Here is a 25,171-nt window from a genome sequence, read left to right as displayed (position 1 = left end):
CGCCCCGCAGGGAGGGACTGTGGCGCAGCCCGAGCCGTGGGTGGCCTGAGGTAAAGACACTTGGAGGGGTCGGGCTGTGTCCAGCGTTGCTGGATTTCTGCTGTGGGTGTGTTTCATTTATTTATTTCTTTCATTATATTTTATTTATTGCCCCATCCCTGGAGGGGTTCAAGGACAGGCTGGATGGGGCTTTGAGGGACCTGCTCTGGTGGGAGGTGTCCCTGCCCAGGGCAGGGGGTGGGACTGGATGATCTCTAAGGTCCTTTCCAGCCTAAACCATTCTACGATTCCTTTACTTGCTTACTTTTGTTTATTTTCAGAGTCACTCATTGAAGCAGGAGGGCAAGGAGTTACTGGAAATGCCAAAAAAGAGCACTGATGACCAGATGGCATCTTGGGACCAGGCAGGGGGATGATCTCTGCGTTAGAAAACCACAACTGGACTCATCTGTGGAGCATGGTAACATTTCCTATTCAGTCCACATCCCCCAGAACTTCATTAGGAATAAAGCAGGATGGAGAAAAGTGTCCCAGGGCAAGGGAGGAAGGAAATGGCATTGGATTAATTTTAATTGTACAGTACAGTTACTGTAAGTTAATTTTACATCCCGTTCCCTGGATGAGAACATGTACCTCCATGTGCAATAAGCAGCTGTCAGTCATGCTGTACATGATTCAATTACAGAAGCAACAGCTCAGTTTATTGCAGAACAATGAAAGGCTTGGGGACACAGAAGAATAGCAGAGAAATGGAAGGTTGAATGGGGACTAGCAATGACTATGAACTATTTATTTAAGCAAGAGATTGAGATGTGATAATCTGCTAAAACCACCTTCTTTTTTCAATCAGCAGGGCCCCACATTACTCAGCACTGACTCCCAAGATGCTGAACAGTGGTGACCAGGAACACGCGACTGTCGAGTCAGCTGAGACGTGTGAAGGTACTGACCCAGAATGAAAAAACAGGGAAAAAGTTTATGTAAGGAATTAAAAGAACCATGAGCTAGGGAGGGGGAGATAATCTCGTCTTCTGAGTCTGTTGGTGTTGGCTGTTGCCTCTCCACATGAATGAAGTGTACATAACTGATTTCCTTGCTGCAGCTAACGTAGCTGGAAAGCGAGATGAATGTGCTAAACCAGAGAAACATGGTTTATAAGCAGGAGTGGACTCAGGAACTTCCTGGCACTTCATTCCCGAAGTAAGACTTTTCCTGGTCTTTGTTCTGATTTTACTTCTGTAAGGACAGAAGTAAAGATGGTAAATGATTTTTCTAAGAGGCAACAGCAATGCAATGTGAAGGATTTTTTTGAAAAACACTCTGCACCAGCAAGCTTGGAGGCAAGTCAGGGCACTTGTCACACAGAGGAAGGAGCTGGACCTGGGACCTTGCAGCTCTGTGCTTTGGAGTGAATCAGAGACAAATGTGATTTTGTGAGAGACTGGCATGACCTGTGGTTTGACCTGTTGGCCAAGTTCCAGTGCCAGAGGTGAGCAGATTTTTTTTCCTGCTAGAAAGAAGGCAGAGGAAGGCACTGATAGCTGGATATGTGGAGTGTGTTGCAGATGTTGTACCGAGCATCTCTTTATGTGGACACACACAAGCAGCATATATGAACATATATGCACCTTCAATATATGCACTGACACTCTTGCTACTCTCTACCTATTGGGGCCCTAGAACTTTACACTCCACAGCCCAGCCTCACTGCCAGGGTCACACACCAGTGAACATTGCCCAGAGCCTCAAGAGGGCTGGGGAACCCCAGTTCAATAAAGCACCTCAGAATAAAGCCAGTGAACTACATACAACACAGTGTTTAACTCCAGATTAGTGTGATAGGCACAACGCTGCATCCACGGGATATCTCCCCACACTCTAAGCTTGTTCCTTCAGCTTCTTCAGCAGCTCTCTCAGCTGCTCGATCTGGGCAGTCACGCTGCTCTTGGCGGTGCCACCCATGGCCGTGTACTGCTCCACGCTGTTGACGACGTTGAAGACCTGGGAGACGTCGCTGCCAAACAGGGGGCTGGGGAGGCAAAGAGAAGAGGTGTCAGTGGAGAGCACTGGGTGCTGTGAGCTGGCTTTACGTGGCCTGCAGAGAGGGTGATTGGAGGATTGGAGAAAGAGCCTTTTTCTGAGGGGAAAGGCGTCTTGCAGCCCTGCTTCTGCACTTCTAGGGCCTGGCAGGAGCTTGTGGCAGAGCAAAGAGTCAGGTGTGAGGGGAGAGTGAGGAAGTTTGGAGCCAAAGTCCTGTGTAGGGCTGGTGCCTCCAGGTCAGGGCATGAGTTTCTTCCAGTCCCTCCGTACAGCTGCTGCCCATGCCCTGGTGGAGCCACTTGGTAGTGATGTTGTCCCCGTTCAGTTACTTCAGGCCCAGCAGTAGCAGCCAGGAAGGCCCATGTAAAGGGCGGCTGACACCTGCCTGTTGAGGAGAGTCATGGCAAAATAACCATGATACAAACCTGATGCTCTTCAGATCTTCCAGGCTGAGATTGTTGATGGTGGTGCCTTTAGACTCGGCGAGGTGGACGGCCTTCCCAGAGGCAGTGTGGGCTTGTCTGAATGGCATCTGCAGTGAGAAGGAGAGGCCACAGTCAGTGACCAGGCAACTGGGGTACAGCCTCAAAAGAAAATATAGATGTGCTGTCTTTTTTTGTGGGCTTGTTTTCACTCAGGGCAATGCCATGTGAATCCAGGTTTGGTGACCCAGAATGAACATTACCTGGGAACAGAACAGAAGGCCTTATCTCAGGCCTTCACTGAGCAGTATTCTGCATCCCAAGAAATCACAGCTCCAAGTCTTCCTCTGATACTTACTCCTTTACGAACCAAGTAGAGAGCCAGATCAGTAGACAGCATTTCAGGGCTCAGGGCCTTCTCCATGTTCTCCTGGTTGATCTGCAGAAAGGAGGGTCAGAGGGTACGTTGTCATAAGCTCCTGCCTGGGGACACTATAGTGGTCACCATGAGGGGACATCATCTAGAAGGGACCTGGCTTTAAAGGACCCTCTGACCAACTAACATTAGGGGCCAGAATGAGCAGTATGGGTGAGCCACTGAAGAGCCTTCAGCTCAGGAACAGTCTAGAGCTCTCTTCTGTGTTTTACTCACAGAATATGCCTCCCCAACCACGTTCAATACTGAGAGGCTGAAGCCTTACCTGGAGGGTAGAAATCACTCCAGTGGCAACCTGGAGCACAGCATTCAGGGTGTCCACAACATCAAAGACGGCCTCCTTGTCCTCCTGTGTGAGAACAGAGATGGAAGTTGCTGTAAGTCAACCTGAGGCAGCCCAAAAGCTCAAGAGCAGCCCAGCCAGCAGAGCAGGCATGTTGTCCCAGGGACTTCTGCTATGGCTGGGTGCCAACTGCAGCGTGCCGTGCCTCAGCCCCTTTCTCAGTGCTGCACACAAGCAAGGAAATGTAGTGGCAAGACTGCTTAAGAGCAAAAATGGGCTGTGTCTGCTCAGTGAAATGGAGTGAAACCCATCATGTGTTTTACCTGCAGGTCCTTGTTGTAGGTGCTTGGAAGTCCTTTGAGAACCATGAGAATAGCAGCCAACTGGAGAGAGAAAGAGGTGAGGCAGTTAGTTCTAGGAAGAGAAGCATATTGCTCCAGCAGAGGCTCAGACCCTAGACTGGGCACATTTCTGTACACAGAGACAAGAAGAAACAAGATTCTGCAGCCCCGGAATGAACAGTTTTCCCATCCTGCTTCTTTCTTTATCAGGCTCACCCGTCCGAACACACGTCCAGCTTTGCTGCGGATCAGTTCCAGGCTGTCGGGGTTCTTCTTCTGAGGCATCAGGCTGCTCCCAGTGCTGAAAAAAAGGTGTTTGGACTCTAACAGTGAGTGAGACCCCCAGTGCCTATTGACACAGGTCATGCAGCATACTGGTCCAGTTCTCCAAGGTACTTCCTGTACTTCACCTTTCTAGGGTGAAGGACAGCTGTGATCCGAGTTTCTCATGTTTCTCAAAAACAGAACCTTTGATTTTACAGTCTTGTCTGGAGCCACCACACAGCCCCACCTCTCAAAGAGGAAGCAAAAAGGAGGCTCCCCACCAGCCTCTCCATAGCTCATATCAACATGCTTCCCTAAGTGTTGCTGTGAACTCAGAGAGGGAGGGCTCTGATTGTGCCACTCCGAGAGACAGGAAGTCTGTCAGGATTGCAAATCCGGCTGGTCAAGGGAGGGCTTTGGCTGGCATTCCCAGCAGAGGAGGAAGTTGTCTCTGCCAGCATTTGCTGGGGAGGAACATCTGCTGAATGCAGAAATAAGTGGTCATTTTGGAGGAGTATTCACCCTAAGGCTGCCTTTCTGCCAGCTTTCTAATGCTGTGTCAGCCTCGCTCAGCAGGGAGACCCCAACCACTGTTTCATTATCCCAGGTGAGGATAGCTCTGGAGTGAGGACTGAGGGAAGGGCTCTTTGTCCAGAGACCAGAAACCTACCTGTAAGCATCAGAGAGGGTTAGAAATCCAAACTCACTGGTGCTGTAGATGATGAGATCTTCAGCTAACTTGCTAAGGTGGATCATCAGCAGGGTGGCAACAGAGAGGAATTCCACTGCAGAGAAGGCAGGGAATCAGCAGGTGAAAAAGGTGCTTGTTTGCTTGACAACCCAGAGAGCCCTGACTCATATTTAAACGTGAGCAAAGAGATTTTCTGTATAAAAATCAGAATTGTCTACATTGGAAGGGACCTTTAATACTTAAATACTTCCTAGTGAGGGATTTCCGTCCCCTTATTAAAGGAGGTCCCCTGGGAAGGTCTCAGAAGAGACCAGCTTCTAAAACAGTGGTGGGAAGAAGGGATTGAGTTGTGCTTACCCACAAAGTCTCTCTCACTAATGGCATCCATGCTGTTCAGGCTGATGGAAGCAAAGTCCAGCTCTGTAAGGAAGGTGATGGACAGAGGAGGTCAGGCTTGGCATGACTGGAGCCTGACTGCAGCAGGATGCCCCAGCGTGCAGGTGACTGTGAGCCCTTCATTTGTCCCAGGAACACAAATGTGCTGAGCAGGGGTTTGTTATTAACCCCAGGCAGCCAGTGTGCAGCAGAGGCGGTTCTGTTTATACTCCCACTCTACAGGCATCTGCTGTCTCAGTAGTAAAAAGCCTTCTGGCTTTCTGAGTCATTAGGAGCTGCCTCCCACCTGTTTCACTGAGCATCAGATCATACTCATTTTTAGTATTATATTACCCTCCATCCCTATGTTAAGGTGCTGCAACACATCCAAAATAACATCAGGACAATGTATCAATGCTTCCCCAACTCTGAGATATGATGAGTAGCCCTGTGTCTCTCAGTCATAGGAAGACATTTACCACTACGCAGAAGCTCTCTATCAATTTCCAGTGGGTTTCCAGCCAGAGCACCACTGCCAGGGAAGAAAGAAACACAAGTTATGCATGAGAGTCTGCACACTCCAACCAAAATTGAGCTCTAGCAGGCAGTAATCACACCTCTCTGAAGGCTTCCCTCCCTCGGTTCATACTGGTGTCACACAGAGTGGCCTTTGGCTCAGCAAACCCTCAACTCTTGAGTAAACCAGAAGTTCCCTTCCAAAGAAGAAGGTTTGCTTGATGAAAACCTTGTAGTTCTTGATTTCAAGGAGGGAGAAGAACAGGATCTGTGGTGAGGAATCTTCTCTTTGGTGAGAGAAGCAAGGGTTGTGCCCTCACAGCTCTGCAGCACGGATGGCATACCAGCACTAGTGGTTCAGGGGATGTAAAGATCTGCCTCTTAGCCATTTCACACAGCAAAGTGAGGCTCAGGGATTACACAGAAAGGAAACGTTACCTTCCTAAAGGCAAGACATTGATCCTCCTCTTCGCCTCTCCCAAGCGCTCAGAATCACGGGTCAGTGCAACAGCATGGCTAGGAAGAAAACATCAAGACAGATGAAGCACCTGAGGTCAGAAAAAGTCACAAGGACCAAGAGGCAACTCTGGCAAAAGGATGCAGTTGGCATTTGCTGCCCACTCAGTGCTTGCGCCACCCAGGAACACAGGGAGAGCCTGTTCCAGTTTGCAAGGTTAGCACTGGTTTATCACCAACCTGGGGGGCCCCTTCAAAGGATGATGCACTTCTAGGCTCCAGCTGAGCAGGGCCCCAAGGGTGGAGAAGGCTTCCTCCAGCCATGTGTGAAAGGTGGTTACCTGAGCAAGAACTGGCTCCATCTGATGGGCTGAGCTTTCTGCAGGTGGGTGTAGCCGGGCAAGATAACATCGATTTCTCTGCATGTGAAAGGAGAGAAAGAGGTGAGCAGGATGGAGGGCAGTGGCAGGAACACTCCAGGGTTTCCTGTCAAGGTCACAAAGAGAACTTCTTTAGCCTGTGTTGTGCTGCAGCTGGTTTATGTCTTCCTCTGCCTGTCACCTGCTACCAAAGCACACTTAGGTGGGGTTCAGATCTCCTGTTCTTCCAGTGTGGTGTGTCTGCCCTAGGCCTCCCTGGAAAGTTGCCTGGAACAGTAATCTCTGTGGCGGGCAGAGATTCCCCAGTCCACCACCACTTGGGAGTGTTATTGGTGAGGAGGAGAGTTAGACAGGGAGTTATCACAGCTGAGCTTTTCTCAGAAGTAGCAACTTGAAACATGTTCAAGTTCTCCACTCCTTCAGGTGGATTTGTTGTCTTCTAAAGTCTTGTGTGGACCTCCCACCTTAGTTCCTTTGCCAGGATACACTGGGGGAGGAGGAAGGTGTGTGATGTGAACTGTGGAGAAAGAGGGTGCGTTGTCTTTCCCTGTGCTGTCACCCCCTGCCTGTCTGTAACTTCCTCCCCAGAAGACCCTGCTGCTGCCCTGGTTGGTGTCAGTCAGAGAGCAAGCCTGGAAGTCTCCTGCCCCTGCAAGGCCAAGGCTGTGGATACGGAAAAGGACTTACATGGCAGCGCGTTCCACCAGGGTCTTAATGAGCTGCAGGAGGTGAGTGGAGATGACAGAGAGGGAATTCTTCATGAACAGCTTCAAGTCAGTCACAACCTGGGTGAGATTGGCCATGGTCAGTCAAAGCAGAATGTGACATACTTTGTTACCAAATATTGTTCAGCAGAAAGCCTTGGCAGAGTTATCCCCTCCTTCTTCTATGTGATGGGAAGGGGTATCTTTCTCTTACCAGATGTGTCCCTGGTCACTGATTTGTGAAAGCTGCTGTATCTTGCTTTCCATGAACAGAACCAAAGCCCATTCTTTTCAGTGTTTTGGGTATTGTCAACTTTGGATCAGAAAGTCCCCAACTGATACAAATTGGTCATCAGTAGAAGGACTGATCCTGAAAGATGCACGGCACCCAGCCAGTAAAGTCATGGTTTCTGTCAGCTTTCAAAAGGATGTCAGTGGAAGTTTGTGGCCTTTTACCACTGGGAAGGCATCCTGAGAACCCATTCCCCTGCGTGGATGAGTCATAGCACTGTCACTAGTATAAAGCCCCAGGGAGTACATGCTGGAGAATGTCAGGGCATGTGAAAGATGGCATAAAAAAATTTGATTAAGGAACTGGAGTGGGGGAGGAATGGAAGGAGGAAAAACAACCAGTTTTATTGGTACGTACATACATACCTGATCATTCCTGCTTCTTCCAGTGTGCAGCTTTCCAGCTATGTCGCCAATCAGCTCCTGAGGACAAGAGGAGGATTTCTATCAGTGTCTCTTTACTCTAAGGAGGAAACTGCACGAGCAGATCTCCTCCTTGCCTGGAAGGGACTCAGCTCTAGGATCCTGTGAGTAGCCATGGGATCTCTTCTGGGGAAGGGCAGGTTTGGGTTCTATGCTTGTACAAAATGCATAATAAAAACCCTCTTCCAAAGAAGGGGTCTTGGAGACACTTGATTGTGCCATAAGGTTGAAGTGGCACAAGGTCTAGAGGAATTTCACAGTAGGAAGGAGGTGCATGCAGTTATCATCAAGCAGATTTAACTACAAGAAAGGGAACAAGAAGTTAGAGGACCCAAACCTTTAGTCTGCGTTCGTTGGCAGTGTGGATATCCTCATCGCTTTGTTTCAACACAAAGACTCCTTTAGACCATTCCTCAGAGATCTACAAACATCAGCAGAAACACCAGTCAGCCACTACTGTTACCCTGCTGCACATGAGGCCTGAAATTGTCCCCAGTCAATACCAACTTCTGCTGTCCCAATGGAAATTGAAGTGGTCAGTCTCACGTGAGCTCGGACATTCCTGTCCTTTCAGGTCAAGGTTGGCTGCTTCCTATATCCTGATATTCTATACTGCTCCTGGTGGGATTCATCTCTCTACTGTGATGATCCTGTGGTGTTCTGGCTATAGGAGGCTTTAAGCAATGCAATGGGAAAGTGAGCTGAAAATGTCAGTGATTGCCTTAGCATTGTCCACAATGTTTTTTCTATACAAGTATTGTATAGAGTCACCAGTGTCCGTGGTGGGTGAGCAACAACAATGGATATTCTTTAAAAGCGCTTTGTGTTGACTTCTCTTCACCCCTATAGATTGCTGTGCATTGCCTCCTACTAACTCGGGCAGCCAGACTCAAAATGTCCATGATTTAGTACATCATTCCCTTTCACAAAGATCTTCAGCACATACCTAGATCTAAGGAACAGGACATGAGGACATTAAAGGATGCTTTTTCATATAGCAAAAAGGGAGGCTACTACAGATGCTGTCAGATAAGAAGCTATTCATTCCAGCATGCATGATAGTTTGTGAAGGAAATAAATACCTTTTCCAGGCCACTCAGGATCTTCTCCAGCTCAGTTTTAGATAGGATCCCAGCCTTCTCCAAGGCTTTGGCATAAGCCATGCTCCCCTGGATATCAACTTCAGCCAGTCTCTGATCAATGGTAATGGAAGCGTTGAGAATCTCCATGACTGGATCTGTGCTTCCACTGAATCTTCCTCCCCACAGTTTATTCCCCTGAGAGAGAGGAAGAAGCAAATTAAAAAGGTGTAATAACTTCCATTATAGTCCTATGTGTGTAACATCCAGTGATCTGCTTATCCAATATAAAGGCCATGTTCAACTATGTCTTTTCAGCTTGGTTAGCACTGATCAGAAAGGCCCTTGGGTTTCAGGTCCTTTGGCAAGTAGTTGAAGAGGTGGAGAACACGCTACTGTCACTATTATTTAGCACTTGAGGTGTCAGGTTGGTCTTAGGAATCTCTCAAGCATCTCCAGAGTCCATGGTGTGCTTGCAAGCTTTGGCATAAGATTAGCATAAAACTGGTTAAGGTGCAGAGTCCAGAAAGGGAGGTCTGGGTACCTTTTAGCATCAGGAATGTTTAGGAAAATAAATCAACAAAAAGAAGGTTTTAATATGCACAGGAACAAAGGTTGTTTTTCTACATAAACCAAGATTCATACAGTAACCTCACACACTTGAATGTGTCATCTACGTTGCTACTTCACTGGGTGACCAAGGACAGGTACACAATTCCAGCCACGCATCACAGCAGGGCTTGTGTAAGCTTTTTTCACCACTGATTCAGTGGCTTCACTAGTGAATAGTGAGGTATGTCACTTGATCAGAAGCTTTTTTGCTTGCCCAGGTAGCCCCCTGAAGCCCTAACTCTGGCAAACGTGCACTGGAATGGGTAGGAATTTTACTCGTGCAGAGACTTTACAACTTATCCAAGATTTCAGAAGCAATGCTGGCAGGCATGAAAAAAGAAATGGGAGAACATTTAAAGGAAGGGGAAGGGCCTAAATATGAATGTACTTGATTATTTCAACACCCCTGTGGGTCTCTTCTCCTGCTGTTGTACACTGTAGCTACCGTGGACAGCAAGAACCTGGCCCAACAGTTTGCAAACTTATCTGTGCCAGGGCTTCGTTACCCAGACAAAGCACTGTTGAGTAACCTTAGAAACACCAGTCACTTTCCCTAGTGACCGTCTCCACGCGTCTGCCGATCCCCGCTGAACCAACACGCCTGAGAGGACAGCAGGAGAGAGCCTACAGAGGTAAGAGCATAGGCACGTGGTTTTTGATATCATAGAATGGTTAGGGTTGGAAGGGACCTCAAAGATCATCTAGTTCCAACCCCCCTGCCCTGGGCAGGGACACCTCCCACTAGAGCAGGTTGCTCAAGGCCACATCCAGCCTGGCCTTGAACACTTCCAGGGATGGGGCATCCACAACTTCCCTGGGCAACCTGTTCCAGTGTCTCACCACCCTCATAGTAAAAAATTTCTTCCTGATATCCTTAGGGCAACTTTGTCAGAAAGCTGAGGGAAGGCAGAGGGGGGAATCAGAATTGAAAAAGAGAAGCGTTAGAGGTCCTCATCATGCATCTGGCCCCCACAGGATGCTAAATTAAAGGCCAGTACCAGAGCTAAGCGTTTGAATGGGGAACAGGTCCATCTAGATACATCTTCAGTATTAAGGGTTTCTACCAGAGGAAGAGGTAGGAGAAACATTGCAACAGATACATTTGCAGTCGGGAAATCAAAACTGAAAGATTAACTTTAGCTAGCTCCAGGACTAGAGAAGTGGCTAGTACAGGCTGACAGCTGATGGGCCCTTCTCTGCAACCCAGAGCACAGGAGGCCAGGGCTGCAGTAGCCATTCGGGAGGCAGAAAGCGTGACTGGCCGAGATGACTAGTCACGTCTCACCTACAGGCATGGAAACTGAAAATGCAGCTTTTGTACATAGAAATGTTTACACAAGCTCCTGTAAAATACCTCCTGCCTAAACGCGAGTCGGTGGGAATGAAACGCATCGGTTATTGGTGTCTCTCGGGGAAAAGCCTGAAGGCAACGGCAGGAATTCAGATTTTAACTCAGTTTTGCTGACGTCTGCCAGGACACCTCCGAGACCACCCCGCCGGAGAAGCAAAGTTCATCCTCACCTCGGCTGCCATTTCGGACGACGTTTGTGCAGCGATCCCGACAACCGGTGCAACCTGTGGAACAGCGGGGTGAGGTGAGGCTCTGCCGTCGGTCCTGGTCCCGGTTCCCGGTCCCCGCCGCCCTCCCGGCCCCGCTCACCTTCCCGGCCACGCAGCCCCGGCTGGTCGCTCACTGCTCCCCGGTCCCGCCGCCCCGCTTTTACACGCCTCGGAGCGGGGCTGGCGGCTCGGCCCGCCCCGGTGGGGCGGGGTGTCCCCCGGGACCGGCCCCGCTCCGGTCCCCCCCTTCCCTTCGTACTGCTGTGCCTGAGGGAGTGTGCTGCTACGGCGTATTTTTTCCTCTGTGCACCGTCAGAGCCTTTGAGCGAGTGCAGGAAGTGCATCCCACTTTTCTTGTCCCCTTTTGGCTTTTTCTGCTCTTTAACCAGCACTGCTGGCTCAGGACTGTAGGATAATTCAGGTCGGAAAGGAGCTAGTCCACCTCTCTGATATTTTTTGTCCTGCTGTTCATCCTCTTTCTGAGTTGAAGATGAAGGGCACAGCAGGATTGCTGCTTTCTGTAGCGTAGAGGACACAGGATGAGTGACATGGCCAGCATCAGGCAGCTTCTGGCTACACAGCCTGAATGAGCAAGTCTGGGTTTCCAGTATCGGTCCAGGACAAGGCTCAAATTCTCAATCTGGATTCATAGCCAACTATTAATTCTCTGCTTCTCACACTCTTGCTCCTTTCCTCTATCAGCTAAGTGTGCCTAAGTGATTTCCTGGCCACAGCAAACCTATCTGGAGAGTGAGACACGGGTGCCAAAACAGAAACACAGCAGGAAGTTAACAGAGCAAACACAGAGGAGGTTTGTGGAGTGCCCATTGAAACGTGCTGTTCTTTAAATGCCAGGAGAACAGATCAGGTTTAGGGCCAGAATAGTGGGAGGCTGATGTTGGGGGGAAGTGTTGAAGAAAGGGAAGTTCTGTTGCTGGTTCTCCCATGTGTTTAAAGCACAAATGCTACAAAGGTAGGATGAGAGCACTTTTTGTCTCCTGGGGTACTTTGTTAATGGCAGAGATTTAGCTCATGGCCATTTGTACTGTCTGTGCTACAGCCCTTAAACTAAACGTGGTGAGGCAATGCTTGTGCTACTGCCATTACCTGCGTGGGTTACAGAGTCTTGCAGGACTGAGTCAATACCATGTTGCTGCATCAGCATGGAGGGTAGGGTGCTGAGCAAAACTCCAGCTTTAAAATGCTGTGGCAGAAAAGAGATTGTCCGTGACAAAACTAGTGCTGCTGTGCTACAGGTTCAAGCAGGTCTAGTGTTTAATGAAAATTGCCCCACCTTCCCTGTAGACAACTGTTCCTTCTCTGCCTTTTGAATCAAGTAGCAGGCATATTCCATCCTGAAATCACTGCAGAACAATAGCGGAGAATAATGTTTCAAGAGTTTGTTTAATCAAACGTTTTCATCCGTTGAAAGACACAAGGTTGCTGCTGTGTCCTTCTTGTTGTGAGGGGCCCAAAACTGAACACAGTATTTGAGGTCTGTTCTCACTGCTGGGTGGTGCTGAGTACAAAGGGACCATCATTTCCGTAGTCCTCCAACCTCCCATTCAAGAGACACATTTTCAAGTCTCTTGTTGTAGACAGACACTCCTGCTGCTCTCTACCTACCAGCCCCCAAGAGCTTGAACACCCCATAAACCAGCTCCACTGCCAGGGAGGGTAAAGCCCTCAATCTTTCACACCAGTGAGCATTGCCCCAAGCCTCAAGAGGGCTGAGGAAGCCCAGCTCAATTTTGCCCCTATGAAGAAAGACGCAAGACAGGAGTTTCAGTGAACTACATACAACACAGTGTTTATTAATTCCAGATTAGTGTGATAGGCACAACGCTGCATCCACGGGATATCTCCCCACACTCTAAGCTTGTTCCTTCAGCTTCTTCAGCAGCTCTCTCAGCTGCTCGATCTGGGCAGTCACGCTGCTCTTGGCGGTGCCACCCATGGCCGTGTACTGCTCCACGCTGTTGACGACGTTGAAGACCTGGGAGACGTCGCTGCCAAACAGGGGGCTGGGGAGGCAAAGAGAAGAGGTGTCAGTGGAGAGCGCTGGGTGCTGTGGGCTGGCTTTACATGGCCTGCAGAGAAGGTGAGGAATTGGAGACAGAGCCTTTTTCTGAGGGGAAAGGCCTCTTGCAGCCCCGCTTCTGCACTTCTAGTGCCTGGCAGGAGCTGCTTGTGGCAGAGCAAAGAGTCAGGTCTGAGGGGAGAGTGAGGAAGTTTGGAGCCAAAGTCCTGTGTAGGGCTGGTGCCTCCAGGTCAGGGCATGAGTTTCTTCCAGTCCCTCCGTACAGCTGCTGCCCATGCCCTGGTGGAGCCCCTTGGTAGTGATGTTGTCCCCCTTCAGTTACTTCAGACCCAGCAGTAGCAGCATTGAAATGCAGGCCAGGAGGATTTTGGGGTGCTGTCTGGCCCAGGCATTTTGAGGAGGGACACCATAAGGAGGCCCATATGAAGGGAGGTTGACACCTTTCTGTTGAGGGGAGTCATGGCAAAATAACCATGATACAAACCTGATGCTCTTCAGATCTTCCAGGCTGAGATTGTTGATGGTGGTGCCTTTAGACTCGGCGAGGTGGACGGCCTTCCCAGAGGCAGTGTGGGCTTGTCTGAATGGCATCTGCAGTGAGAAGGAGAGGCCGCAGTCAGAGACCAGGCAACTGGGGTGCAGCCTCAAAGGAAAAAATGGATGTGCTGTCTTTTTTGCTGGGCTTGTTTTCACTTAGGGCAATGTAACCTGAACCTGGGTTTTCTGGGGTGTGAAGAGGGGAGATAAAACTCCACCTGTATATTACTACCTAGTCCACCTGGGAGCTGTTCCACTACTTGGGATACATGTAAAGAATGGGTTTCCAGCTTTCGTGTTTGTTGACCCAGACTGTTCGTCACCTGGGGACAGAACAGAAGGCCTCATCTCAGGCCTTCACTGAGCAGTATTCTGCATCCCAAGAAATCAGAGCTCCAGGTCTTCCTCTGATACTTACTCCTTTATGAACCAAGTAGAGAGCCAGATCAGACGACAGTATCTCAGGGCTCAGGGCCTTCTCCATGTTCTCCTTGTTGATCTGCAGAAAGGTGGGTCAGAAGGAGACATTATCATCAGCTCCTCCTTTGGGACATGTTAGATGATGTTGGGGGCCATAATGAGCAGTATGGGTGAGCCACTGAAGAGCCTTCAGCTCAGGAACAGTCTAGAGTCTCTTACATGTGTTACTCACAGAATGTGCCTCCCCAACCACATTCAATACTGAGAGGCTGAAGCCTTACCTGGAGGGTAGAAATCACTCCAGTGGCAACCTGGAGCACAGCATTCAGGGTGTCCACAACATCAAAGACGGCCTCCTTGTCCTCCTGTGTGAGAACAGAGATGGAAGTTGCTGTAAGTCAACCTGAGGCAGCCCAAAAGCTCAAGAGCAGCCCAGCCAGCAGAGCAGGCATGTTGTCCCAAGGACTCCTGCTATGACCGGGTGTCAACTGCAGCGTGCCGTGCCTCAGCCCCTTTCTCAGTGCTGCACACAAGCAAGGAAATGTAGTGGCAAGACTGCTGAAGAGCAGAAATGGGCTGTGTCTGCTCAGAGAAATGGAGTGAAACCCATCATGTGTTTTACCTGCAGGTCCTTGTTGTAGGTGCTTGGAAGTCCTTTGAGAACCATGAGAATAGCAGCCAACTGGAGAGAGAAAGAGGTGAGGCAGTTAGTTCTAGGAAGAGAAGCATATTGCTCCAGCAGAGGCTCAGACCCTAGACTGGGCACATTTCTGTACACAGAGACAAGAAGAAACAAGATTCTTCAGCTCCGATATGAGTGGTTTCTCCATCCCACTTCTTTCTTTATCAGGCTCACCCGTCCGAACACACGGCCAGCTTTGCTGCGGATCAGTTCCAGACTGTCGGGGTTCTTCTTCTGAGGCATCACGCTGCTGCCAGCGCTGAAAGAAAGTGTTTGGAGTGTAACAGAGAGTAAGACCCCTGTCTTACAGACATGGGATAAGACAGGGGATGCAACATACTGGTACAGCCCTCCAAAGGTGAGATATACGTCCCTGTACCCTGGACACCTTTCTAGGGTGTAGGAAAACTGAGTGTGTGGAATTTCTCATGTTTCTCAAAACAGAGCCTTTGCTTTTGCAGTCTTTACTAGAGCCATCACACAGCTCCACCTCTCAAAGAGGAAGCAAAATGGAGGTTTGCCTCCAAGCCCGTCCAGTGTTGGTATTAACAGGGCAGCCAAAGTGTTGGTGTGGCCTCAGAGAGGGAGGGCTGTGATTGTGCCAGAGACAGGAAGTCTGTTAGGATTGCAAATCCGGCTGGTCAAGGGAGGGCTTTGGCTGGCATTCCCAGCAGAGGAGGAAGTTGTCTCTGCCAGCACTTGCTGGGGAGGAGTGTCTGCTGAATGCATGCTTAGTTGAGTTACCAGAATCAGAAAGAAGTGGTTATTACTGAAGAATATTCACCCTTAAGGCTGCTTTGCTGCCAGCTTTCTAATGCTGTGTCAGCAGGGAGACCCCAACCACTGTCTCCATTCTCCCAGGTGAGAAAAGCTGAGGAGAATTACTCCCCAGCATCCAGAAACCTACCAGTAGGTATCAGAGAGGGTTAGAAATCCAAACTCACTGGTGCTGTAGATGATGAGATCTTCAGCCATCTTGCTAAGGTGGATCATCAGCAGGGTGGCAACAGAGAGGAATTCCACTGCAGAGAAGGCAGGGAATCAGCAGGTGAAAAAGGTGCTTGTTTGCTTGACAACCCAGAGATCCCTGACTCATATTTAAACGTGAGCAAACAGATTTTCTGTGTAAATACTTCCTAGTGAGGGATTTCAGTCCCCTTATTAAAGGAGGTCCCCTGGGAAGGTCTCAGAAGAGACCAGCTTCTAAAACAGTGGTGGGAAGAAGGGATTGAGTTGTGCTTACCCACAAAGTCTCTCTCACTAATGGCATCCATGCTGTTCAGGCTGATGGAAGCAAAGTCCAGCTCTGTAAGGAAGGTGATGGACAGAGGAGGTCAGGCTTGGCATGACTGGAACCTGACTGCAGCAGGATGCCCCAGCGTGCAGGTGACTGTGAGCCCTTCATTTGTCCCAGGAACACAAACGTGCTTAAGTCTTACACTGACTGGGGCCTTGGTTATTAGCCCCAGGCACCCAGCATGGAGCAGAGGTGCCTCTTCTTGCTCCCACCTCACTTATTGCAGTAAGAAGCCTTAAAAAGAAAGGCTTTGGCTCCTGGACAGTGCATTACTGTGCCATTGGGAGATGTAAGAATGTTTCCCTCCTTCCTAGATATTACAAGTAGCCCTGTGCCACTCAATCAAAGGGAGACATTTACCACTACGCAGAAGCTCTCTGTCAATTTCCAGTGGGTTTCCAGCCAGAGCACCACTGTCAGGGGAGAAAGAAACACAAGTCATGCATGAGAGCCTACACGCTCCAACCACAACTAAACTCGAGGAAGCAGGGAAGGCACATCTAAAGACTTTGCAGAGCAAGGCCCATTGATTACAAAAACTGTAGACCTTACCTTCCCAAAGGCAAGACATTGATCCTCTTCTTCAACTCTCCCAGGCGCTCAGAATCACGGGTCAGAGCAACAGCGTGGCTGGGAAAGGGCGTGAAAAGACATGAGAGATGAAGCACCTGAAGTCAGAAAATATCACTTTCCTTCCCAAGCAGTATGCTGCCATGCCTGGAGCCTGGAAACTCCTCTCAAACAGAAGAGGCTTGAAGTGAAGGCCGGGCACTCAGGCCCTTGGAAGTGGAACAGCCAGCAGCCATACAAGCTGCTCCACGTGATCCCACTAGCTGAGGTGTAACTCTGGCCAAAGGATGGAGCATACAGGCAGTTGGCATCTGCTGCCTACTCAGTGCTTGAGTCCCAGGTTGGTCAGAGCCACCCAGGAACACAGGGAGCTCCTGTTCCAGTTTGCAAGGTTACCACTGGTTTGTCACTACCCCAAGCTGCCTCCTCAAAGGATGATGCGCATCTAGGCTCCAGCTGAGCAGGGCCCCAAGGGTGGAGAAGGCTTCCTCCAGCCATGTGTGAAAGGTGGTTACCTGAGCAAGAACTGGCTCCATCTGATGGGCTGAGCTTTCTGCAGGTGGGTGTAGCCGGGCAAGATAACATCGATTTCTCTGCATGTGAAAGGAGAGAAAGAGGTGAGCAGGATGGAGGGCAGTGGCAGGAACACTCCAGGGTTTCCTGTCAAGGTCACAAAGAGAACTTCTTTAGCCTGTGTTGTGCTGCAGCTGGTTTATGTCTTCCTCTGCCTGTCACCTGCTACCAAAGCACACTTAGGTGGGGTTCAGATCTCCTGTTCTTCCAGTGTGGTGTGTCTGCCCTAGGCCTCCCTGGAAAGTTGCCTGGAACAGTAATCTCTGTGGCGGGCAGAGATTCCCCAGTCCACCACCACTTGGGAGTGTTATTGGTGAGGAGGAGAGTTAGACAGGGAGTTATCACAGCCGAGCTTTTCTCAGAAGTAGCAACTTGAAACATGTTCAAGTTCTCCACTGTGCCTCCCCAACCACATTCAATACTGAGAGGCTGAAGCCTTACCTGGAGGGTAGAAATCACTCCAGTGGCAACCTGGAGCACAGCATTCAGGGTGTCCACAACATCAAAGACGGCCTCCTTGTCCTCCTGTGTGAGAACAGAGACGGAAATTGCTGTAAGTCAACCTGAGGCAGCCCAAAAGCTCAAGAGCAGCCCAGCCAGCAGAGCAGGCATGTTGTCCCAAGGACTCCTGCTATGACCGGGTGTCAACTGCAGCGTGCCGTGCCTCAGCCCCTTTCTCAGTGCTGCACACAAGCAAGGAAATGTAGTGGCAAGACTGCTGAAGAGCAGAAATGGGCTGTGTCTGCTCAGAGAAATGGAGTGAAACCCATCATGTGTTTTACCTGCAGGTCCTTGTTGTAGGTGCTTGGAAGTCCTTTGAGAACCATGAGAATAGCAGCCAACTGGAGAGAGAAAGAGGTGAGGCAGTTAGTTCTAGGAAGAGAAGCATATTGCTCCAGCAGAGGCTCAGACCCTAGACTGGGCACATTTCTGTACACAGAGACAAGAAGAAACAAGATTCTTCAGCTCCGATATGAGTGGTTTCTCCATCCCACTTCTTTCTTTATCAGGCTCACCCGTCCGAACACACGGCCAGCTTTGCTGCGGATCAGTTCCAGACTGTCGGGGTTCTTCTTCTGAGGCATCACGCTGCTGCCAGCGCTGAAAGAAAGTGTTTGGAGTGTAACAGAGAGTAAGACCCCTGTCTTACAGACATGGGATAAGACAGGGGATGCAACATACTGGTACAGCCCTCCAAAGGTGAGATATACGTCCCTGTACCCTGGACACCTTTCTAGGGTGTAGGAAAACTGAGTGTGTGGAATTTCTCATGTTTCTCAAAACAGAGCCTTTGCTTTTGCAGTCTTTACTAGAGCCATCACACAGCTCCACCTCTCAAAGAGGAAGCAAAATGGAGGTTTGCCTCCAAGCCCGTCCAGTGTTGGTATTAACAGGGCAGCCAAAGTGTTGGTGTGGCCTCAGAGAGGGAGGGCTGTGATTGTGCCAGAGACAGGAAGTCTGTTAGGATTGCAAATCCGGCTGGTCAAGGGAGGGCTTTGGCTGGCATTCCCAGCAGAGGAGGAAGTTGTCTCTGCCAGCACTTGCTGGGGAGGAGTGTCTGCTGAATGCATGCTTAGTTGAGTTACCAGAATCAGAAAGAAGTGGTTATTACTGAAGAATATTCACCCTTAAGGCTGCTTTGCTGCCAGCTTTCTAATGCTGTGTCAGCAGGGAGACCCCAACCACTGTCTCCATTCTCCCAGGTGAGAAAAGCTGAGGAGAATTACTCCCCAGCATCCAGAAACCTACCAGTAGGTATCAGAGAGGGTTAGAAATCCAAACTCGCTGGTGCTGTAGATGATGAGATCTTCAGCCATCTTGCTAAGGTGGATCATCAGCAGGGTGGCAACGGAGAGGAATTCCACTGCAGAGAAGGCAGGGAATCAGCAGGTGAAAAAGGTGCTTGTTTGCTTGACAACCCAGAGATCCCTGACTCATATTTAAACGTGAGCAAACAGATTTTCTGTGTAAATACTTCCTAGTGAGGGATTTCAGTCCCCTTATTAAAGGAGGTCCCCTGGGAAGGTCTCAGAAGAGACCAGCTTCTAAAACAGTGGTGGGAAGAAGGGATTGAGTTGTGCTTACCCACAAAGTCTCTCTCGCTAACGGCGTCCATGCTGTTCAGGCTGATGGAAGCAAAGTCCAGCTCTGTAAGGAAGGTGATGGACAGAGGAGGTCAGGCTTGGCATGACTGGAACCTGACTGCAGCAGGATGCCCCAGCGTGCAGGTGACTGTGAGCCCTTCATTTGTCCCAGGAACACAAACGTGCTTAAGTCTTACACTGACTGGGGCCTTGGTTATTAGCCCCAGGCACCCAGCATGGAGCAGAGGTGCCTCTTCTTGCTCCCACCTCACTTATTGCAGTAAGAAGCCTTAAAAAGAAAGGCTTTGGCTCCTGGACAGTGCATTACTGTGCCATTGGGAGATGTAAGAATGTTTCCCTCCTTCCTAGATATTACAAGTAGCCCTGTGCCACTCAATCAAAGGGAGACATTTACCACTACGCAGAAGCTCTCTGTCAATTTCCAGTGGGTTTCCAGCCAGAGCACCACTGTCAGGGGAGAAAGAAACACAAGTCATGCATGAGAGCCTACACGCTCCAACCACAACTAAACTCGAGGAAGCAGGGAAGGCACATCTAAAGACTTTGCAGAGCAAGGCCCATTGATTACAAAAACTGTAGACCTTACCTTCCCAAAGGCAAGACATTGATCCTCTTCTTCAACTCTCCCAGGCGCTCAGAATCACGGGTCAGAGCAACAGCGTGGCTGGGAAAGGGCGTGAAAAGACATGAGAGATGAAGCACCTGAAGTCAGAAAATATCACTTTCCTTCCCAAGCAGTATGCTGCCATGCCTGGAGCCTGGAAACTCCTCTCAAACAGAAGAGGCTTGAAGTGAAGGCCGGGCACTCAGGCCCTTGGAAGTGGAACAGCCAGCAGCCATACAAGCTGCTCCACGTGATCCCACTAGCTGAGGTGTAACTCTGGCCAAAGGATGGAGCATACAGGCAGTTGGCATCTGCTGCCTACTCAGTGCTTGAGTCCCAGGTTGGTCAGAGCCACCCAGGAACACAGGGAGCTCCTGTTCCAGTTTGCAAGGTTACCACTGGTTTGTCACTACCCCAAGCTGCCTCCTCAAAGGATGATGCGCATCTAGGCTCCAGCTGAGCAGGGCCCCAAGGGTGGAGAAGGCTTCCTCCAGCCATGTGTGAAAGGTGGTTACCTGAGCAAGAACTGGCTCCATCTGATGGGCTGAGCTTTCTGCAGGTGGGTGTAGCCGGGCAAGATAACATCGATTTCTCTGCATGTGAAAGGAGAGAAAGAGGTGAGCAGGATGGAGGGCAGTGGCAGGAACACTCCAGGGTTTCCTGTCAAGGTCACAAAGAGAACTTCTTTAGCCTGTGTTGTGCTGCAGCTGGTTTATGTCTTCCTCTGCCTGTCACCTGCTACCAAAGCACACTTAGGTGGGGTTCAGATCTCCTGTTCTTCCAGTGTGGTGTGTCTGCCCTAGGCCTCCCTGGAAAGTTGCCTGGAACAGTAATCTCTGTGGCGGGCAGAGATTCCCCAGTCCACCACCACTTGGGAGTGTTATTGGTGAGGAGGAGAGTTAGACAGGGAGTTATCACAGCCGAGCTTTTCTCAGAAGTAGCAACTTGAAACATGTTCAAGTTCTCCACTCCTTCAGGTGGATTTGTTGTCTTCTAAAGTCTTGTGTGGACCTCCCACCTTAGTTCCTTTGCCGGGATACACTGGGGGAGGAGGAAGGTGTGTGATGTGAACTGTGGAGAAAGAGGGTGCATTGTCTTTCCCTGTGCTGTCACCCCCTGCCTGTCTGTAACTTCCTCCCCAGAAGACCCTGCTGCTGCCCTGGTTGGTGTCAGTCAGAGAGCAAGCCTGGAAGTCTCCTGCCCCTGCAAGGCCAAGGCTGTGGATACGGAAAAGGACTTACATGGCAGCGCGTTCCACCAGGGTCTTAATGAGCTGCAGGAGGTGAGTGGAGATGACAGAGAGGGAATTCTTCATGAACAGCTTCAAGTCAGTCACAACCTGGGTGAGATTGGCCACGGTCAGTAAAGGGGAACAATGACATACTTTGTGACTTGCCACTTCTGTTGCAAAGTAAACCCCTCCTTGTTCTGTGTAATGGGAAAGCACATTTCCTCTCATCATTTGATCTTTTTGATGTGGTAATGCCACTATATTGTGCTCTTCAGGAAGACATCCAAAGCTGTTCTGGTCTGAGGTCTCCTGAACTGAGGTGGGGGAGGAGTACAAAGGGAAAAAAAAAGATTCAGTACATACCTGATCATTCCTGCTTCTTCCAGTGTGCAGCTTTCCAGCTATTTCACCAATCAGCTCCTGAGGACAAGAGGAGGATTTCTATCAGTGTCTCTGTACTCTAAGGAAGAGTCTCCACATGAGCAGATCTCCTCCCTGCCTGGAAGGGACTCAGCTCTAGGATCCTGTGAGTAGCCATGGGATCTCTTCTGGGGAAGGGCAGGTTTGGGTTCTATGCTTGTACAGTGCCTCTTCCGTAAAAGGGGTCTTGGAGACACTTGATTGTGCACCTGGGGTTTCAGTGCCACAAGGTCCGGAGGAATTTCACAGTGGGAAAAGGTGCACGCACTTAACGTCAAGCAGATCTAGCTACAGAGGAACGGGAACAAGAGGTTAGAGGACCCAAACCTTTAGTCTGCGTTCGTTGGCAGTGTGGATATCCTCATCAGTTTGGGTCACCACAAAGACTCCTTTAGACCATTCCTCAGAGATCTACAAACATCAGCAGAAACACCAGTCAGCCACTACTGTTACCCTGCTGCACATGAGGCCTGAAATTGTCCCCAGTCAATACCAACTTCTGCTGTCCCAATGGAAATTGAAGTGGTCAGTCTCACGTGAGCTCTGACATTCCTGTCCTTTCAGGTCAAGGCTGGCTGCTTTCTATATCCTGATATTCTATACTGCTCTTGGTGGGATTCATCTCTCTACTGTGATGATCCTGTGGTGTTCTGGCTATAGGAGCCTTTAAGCAATGCAATGGGAAAGTGAGCTGATGTGTCAGTGATTGCCTTAGCATTGTCCACAATGTTTTTTCCATATGAACATTGTATAGAGTCACCAGTGTCCATGGTGTGTGAGCAACAACAATGGATATTTTTAAAAAGCACTTTGTGCTGACTTCTCTTCACCCCTATAGATTGCTGTGCATTGCCTTCTGCTACTTCGGCCAGCCAGACTCAAAAGGATCCCAAGTGCCAGCAGAAAAGAACGTTCCTAACTAATACTGAACCAATTCCTGGAGAATGTTCAGTCTGAGGATGAGAACAGGCAGGTCACTCTGAGCACACCTCCCTGGGGCAGTGGGGCTGCCATAATGAGCATTGACAATGTGCCCACCAGAGCACCAGGCTGTCACTGGGGGCTTGTCAGCTGGTTCCCATCCTGCTGGGCTTTGGTGCCTTTAGTGGGATGCAATTGGAGCATTGATCCCCTGCCCAGAATTCTTCCTAGTGTATTGAGGGCAACTCAGTGAGGCTACTACAGATGCTGTCAGATAAGAAGCCATTCATTCCAGCATGCATGACAGATATGAAGAAATAAATACCTTTTCCAGGCCACTCAGGATCTTCTCCAGCTCAGTTTTAGTTAGGATCCCAGCCTTCTCCAAGGCTTTGGCATAAGCCATGCTCCCCTGGATATCAACTTCAGCCAGTCTCTGATCAATGGTAATGGAAGCACTTAGCATCTCCATGATTGGATCTGTGCTTCCGACAAACCTTCCTCCCATCATTTTATCCCCCTGCAAGTAATGAATTGAAGAGGCATATTCAAAACTTACTGATATATTCCCTAAAAAGCAGTTAATGTCTGTACCACTCTTTATCCAAGTAAAACTGAGGACATAATCAGGCATGGTTTTTTCTGTGCTGTAAAAGTACATAAAAAAAGCAAAGAAAAGGCATAAAAGCCCTGGACTTTTAAGAAGTTTGGCAAGTAGTTGTAGAAGTGAAGAACATGTCACTGTCACTGGAATTTAGGTGTCACATCTGGCTCAGGAATCCTCCAAGATACTTTACTTCTGCAAGACTCCGGAGGGAGTATGTCCTGTCCTTGAAACTGAATATCAGGGCATATGGTGCAAGATCAGCATGGATCTCTCTTTTAAAGGAGCTGCTGATCACTCACCCTTTGATAGTCTCCTGGCACGGGAAAAATGGGTAAGGGAGTGAGGGATATAGTGCTAGCTAGTACTGTGACTTGAAAGAATAATTAATAAAACCTCACTCTTTTAGGGAGACTAAAAGAAAATATTTGGTTGACAAAGAGGTGTGGGGCCACAGCTCTAAAACAAGCCACGTGCTCTAAAACAGACCTGTAACTACGAAGCATTTGAAGTTACCGTTTGAAGCATCTCCAGAGTCCGTGATGTTCTCGCAAGCTTTGGCAATAAGATTAGCATAAAACTGGTTAAGGTGCAGAATCCAGAAAGGGAGGTCTGGGTACCTTTCAGCAGCAGGAATGTTAGGGTAAAATGAAAAGGAAAGGAAAAAGCCCCACGGCCCCAAATTCTCCCCCCCCGCCCAGAAGGTCTCCAAAGCAGCGCGGCACCGGGACCATGGACAGCGGGCGGCGACCGGGGCCGGTCCCGGGGCCGGTGGCCACCGTCCGGCAGGGCTGGGGCCGGTGAGCCCAGTAGCCCTTTCCCCAGAGACTGTCTGAACCTGAGAGCAGGAGAATCATAAAATCACAGAATTCTTTGGGTTGGAAAACAGACCTTTAAGATCCTCAAGTCCAACCGTGGGCAGGGTGTAGGCATGGGAGGTCTGGTTTAGAATCATAGAATGGTCAGAGTTGGAAGGGACCTCCAAGATCATTGAGTTCCAACCCCCCTGCCCTGGGCAGGGACACCTCCCACCAGACCAGGTTGCTCAAAGCCCCATCCAGCCTGGCCTTGAACACTTCCAGGGATGGGGCATCCACAGCTTCTCTGGGCAACCTGTTTTGAAGCAGGTTTGTCAGTAGGAGCTGTGGGGTGGGAATCAGAGTTGAAAAAGCAGAAGTTTTGCAGCTCCTGGCTGGGAAACCAGTCCCCTGGGGTGAGCGGCAGAGGGAATGGGTCAGGCAAGGCCAGTGCTGGGAGCCAAGCGCTTGGATGGGGAGGAGGTATCTCAGTAGATCTCCGAGGTACCTGAGTCTATCCTCACTACTGGGGATTTTCACCAGAATCAGAGATGAGTTGTCAGAAATATTGCAGCAAATACATTTGCTGTCCCTTTCTCCATTTAAACCCCAGGAAACCAAACCAAGTAGCAAGAAGCACCCCAATGAGCGTGGCAGGTTGCAGAGCTGGGGTTATCACCACACGGTTGAGTTTGCGTCTGCCAGAGCACCCCGAGACCACCCCGCTGGAGAAACAAAGTTCATCCTCACCTCGGCTGCCATTTCGGACGACGTTTTGCTCGTTTGTGCAGCGATCCTGGCAACTGGTGCAACCTGTGGAACAGCGGGGTGAGGTGAGGCTCTGCCGCCGGTCCTGCTCCCGGTTCCCGGTCCCGGTTCCCGGTCCCCGCTGCCCTCCCGGCCCCGCTCACCTGCTCGGCCGCGCAGCCCCGGATGGTCGCTCGCTGCTCCCCGGTCCTGCCGCCCCGCTTTTACATGCCTCGGAGCGGGGTTGGAGGCTCGGCCCGCCCCGGTGGGGCGGGGTGTCCCCCGGGACCGGCCCCGCTCTGGTCCCCCCCATCACACAGCCCCCTTTGCCCATCCCACTTCTCTCTTGCCTCCGGCCCCTGCTCGACCAGGGGATGATTAGCAAGTCGGAGAGAGGAGTTCCTTTGGAGGCAGGGTTGGTGCAATGAGGAGGGTTGGGAGAGATGCTCTCAGGTTGCTTTTTAGTGAAGTTATTGGTGTAGCTTTAGGTAGGTCTATCTGTAGTGTCAGAGTAACTTCTGTGGGGTTTCCCTGACAGTTCACCTCCCTTTCTGGGAATATTCTTGTAGTGAAGGAGTCACATCGCTCCATGTTGTACCCCTCTAATGAGTAGTCTTTGATATGACAGTAATTGACATGATGGTGTGATCATGGTTGCTGTGTCCCTGTTGCCACCCCAGCAAATACACAAGAATAAAACAGATGGGAACTAGTTGCTCTTTTCCCATTTCTGTAGGAGTGAGACTTTT

General features: G+C 49.9%; 3 protein-coding genes and 1 long non-coding RNA gene across 9 annotated transcripts in view; 2 read left to right on the top strand and 2 right to left on the bottom strand.

Annotated features, from left to right (window-relative positions):
• Window positions 1–4: 4 nt before the first annotated feature.
• LOC106894459 lies at window positions 5–15,457 on the top strand. 5 transcript variants are annotated; one of them, XR_001413264.1, is made up of 11 exons: window positions 5–106; window positions 321–460; window positions 851–942; window positions 3,733–3,851; window positions 5,852–6,041; window positions 6,793–6,932; window positions 7,589–7,726; window positions 9,755–9,945; window positions 10,789–10,908; window positions 14,500–14,569; window positions 14,722–15,457. It is a non-coding gene; the product is annotated as an uncharacterized LOC106894459 (long non-coding RNA). The 5 variants fall into 5 exon arrangements; XR_001413265.1 differs by lacking the exon at window positions 14,500–14,569 and having other exon boundaries at window positions 854–942; XR_001413266.1 differs by lacking the exon at window positions 14,500–14,569 and having other exon boundaries at window positions 9,871–9,945.
• On the bottom strand, window positions 668–11,073 carry LOC106894456 (argininosuccinate lyase). Its single transcript, XM_014953104.1, has 17 exons — window positions 10,974–11,073; window positions 10,835–10,888; window positions 8,705–8,899; window positions 7,960–8,043; window positions 7,566–7,622; window positions 6,892–6,989; window positions 6,166–6,243; window positions 5,807–5,884; window positions 5,332–5,384; window positions 4,835–4,897; window positions 4,457–4,571; window positions 3,739–3,823; window positions 3,505–3,564; window positions 3,164–3,247; window positions 2,821–2,901; window positions 2,466–2,572; window positions 668–2,029 (listed from the first exon to the last, which is right to left on the bottom strand). Exons 2-17 carry the CDS (start codon window positions 10,844–10,846, stop codon window positions 1,879–1,881), a joined length of 1,401 nt encoding a protein of 466 aa, XP_014808590.1. The 5' UTR covers window positions 10,847–10,888; window positions 10,974–11,073; the 3' UTR covers window positions 668–1,878.
• On the bottom strand, window positions 12,657–24,476 carry LOC106894458 (argininosuccinate lyase). Of its 2 annotated transcripts, none has more exons than XM_014953109.1 (16): window positions 24,426–24,476; window positions 22,600–22,794; window positions 21,681–21,764; window positions 21,297–21,353; window positions 20,944–21,041; window positions 20,218–20,295; window positions 19,685–19,762; window positions 19,493–19,545; window positions 19,079–19,141; window positions 18,743–18,857; window positions 18,010–18,094; window positions 17,776–17,835; window positions 17,435–17,518; window positions 13,870–13,950; window positions 13,399–13,505; window positions 12,657–12,897 (listed from the first exon to the last, which is right to left on the bottom strand). In XM_014953109.1, exons 1-16 carry the CDS (start codon window positions 24,435–24,437, stop codon window positions 12,747–12,749), a joined length of 1,401 nt encoding a protein of 466 aa, XP_014808595.1. In that variant the 5' UTR covers window positions 24,438–24,476; the 3' UTR covers window positions 12,657–12,746. The 2 variants fall into 2 exon arrangements, with proteins under 2 accessions (XP_014808595.1, XP_014808597.1); XM_014953111.1 differs by lacking the exons at window positions 17,435–17,518; window positions 17,776–17,835; window positions 18,010–18,094; window positions 18,743–18,857; window positions 19,079–19,141 and adding exons at window positions 14,153–14,236; window positions 14,494–14,553; window positions 14,728–14,812; window positions 15,461–15,575; window positions 15,797–15,859.
• Window positions 20,845–25,171, top strand: part of CRCP (CGRP receptor component) — a 40,033-nt gene continuing 35,706 nt past the window's right edge. Inside the window, exons 1-3 of the mRNA XM_014953106.1 lie at window positions 20,845–20,984; window positions 21,320–21,459; window positions 24,289–24,508. The gene's annotated coding sequence lies outside the window, so the exon portion shown is untranslated. The remainder of the gene's footprint in view (window positions 20,985–21,319; window positions 21,460–24,288; window positions 24,509–25,171) is intronic.

Source organism: Calidris pugnax, unplaced genomic scaffold (genome assembly GCF_001431845.1).
Source record: "Calidris pugnax isolate Ruff unplaced genomic scaffold, ASM143184v1 scaffold133, whole genome shotgun sequence".
Taxonomy (NCBI): domain Eukaryota; kingdom Metazoa; phylum Chordata; class Aves; order Charadriiformes; family Scolopacidae; genus Calidris; species Calidris pugnax.
Note: the sequence above shows the minus strand (reverse complement) of the source record. Positions and strands in the feature narration are given on the sequence as shown.

Coding starts and splice junctions, on each gene's coding strand:
- LOC106894456 (XM_014953104.1), bottom strand. Junction 6,244..6,891: donor CTGGTGGAACGCGCTGCCAT/GTAAGTCCTTTT, acceptor TTTCACATGCAG/AGAAATCGATGTTATCTTGC. Junction 5,385..5,806: donor AATGTCTTGCCTTTAGGAAG/GTAACGTTTCCT, acceptor CTTCCCTGGCAG/TGGTGCTCTGGCTGGAAACC.
- LOC106894458 (XM_014953109.1), bottom strand. Junction 19,763..20,217: donor TGGAGCCAGTTCTTGCTCAG/GTAACCACCTTT, acceptor GCCCTTTCCCAG/CCACGCTGTTGCTCTGACCC. Junction 13,951..17,434: donor GAGTGATTTCTACCCTCCAG/GTAAGGCTTCAG, acceptor ACCTTTCTGCAG/ATCAACAAGGAGAACATGGA.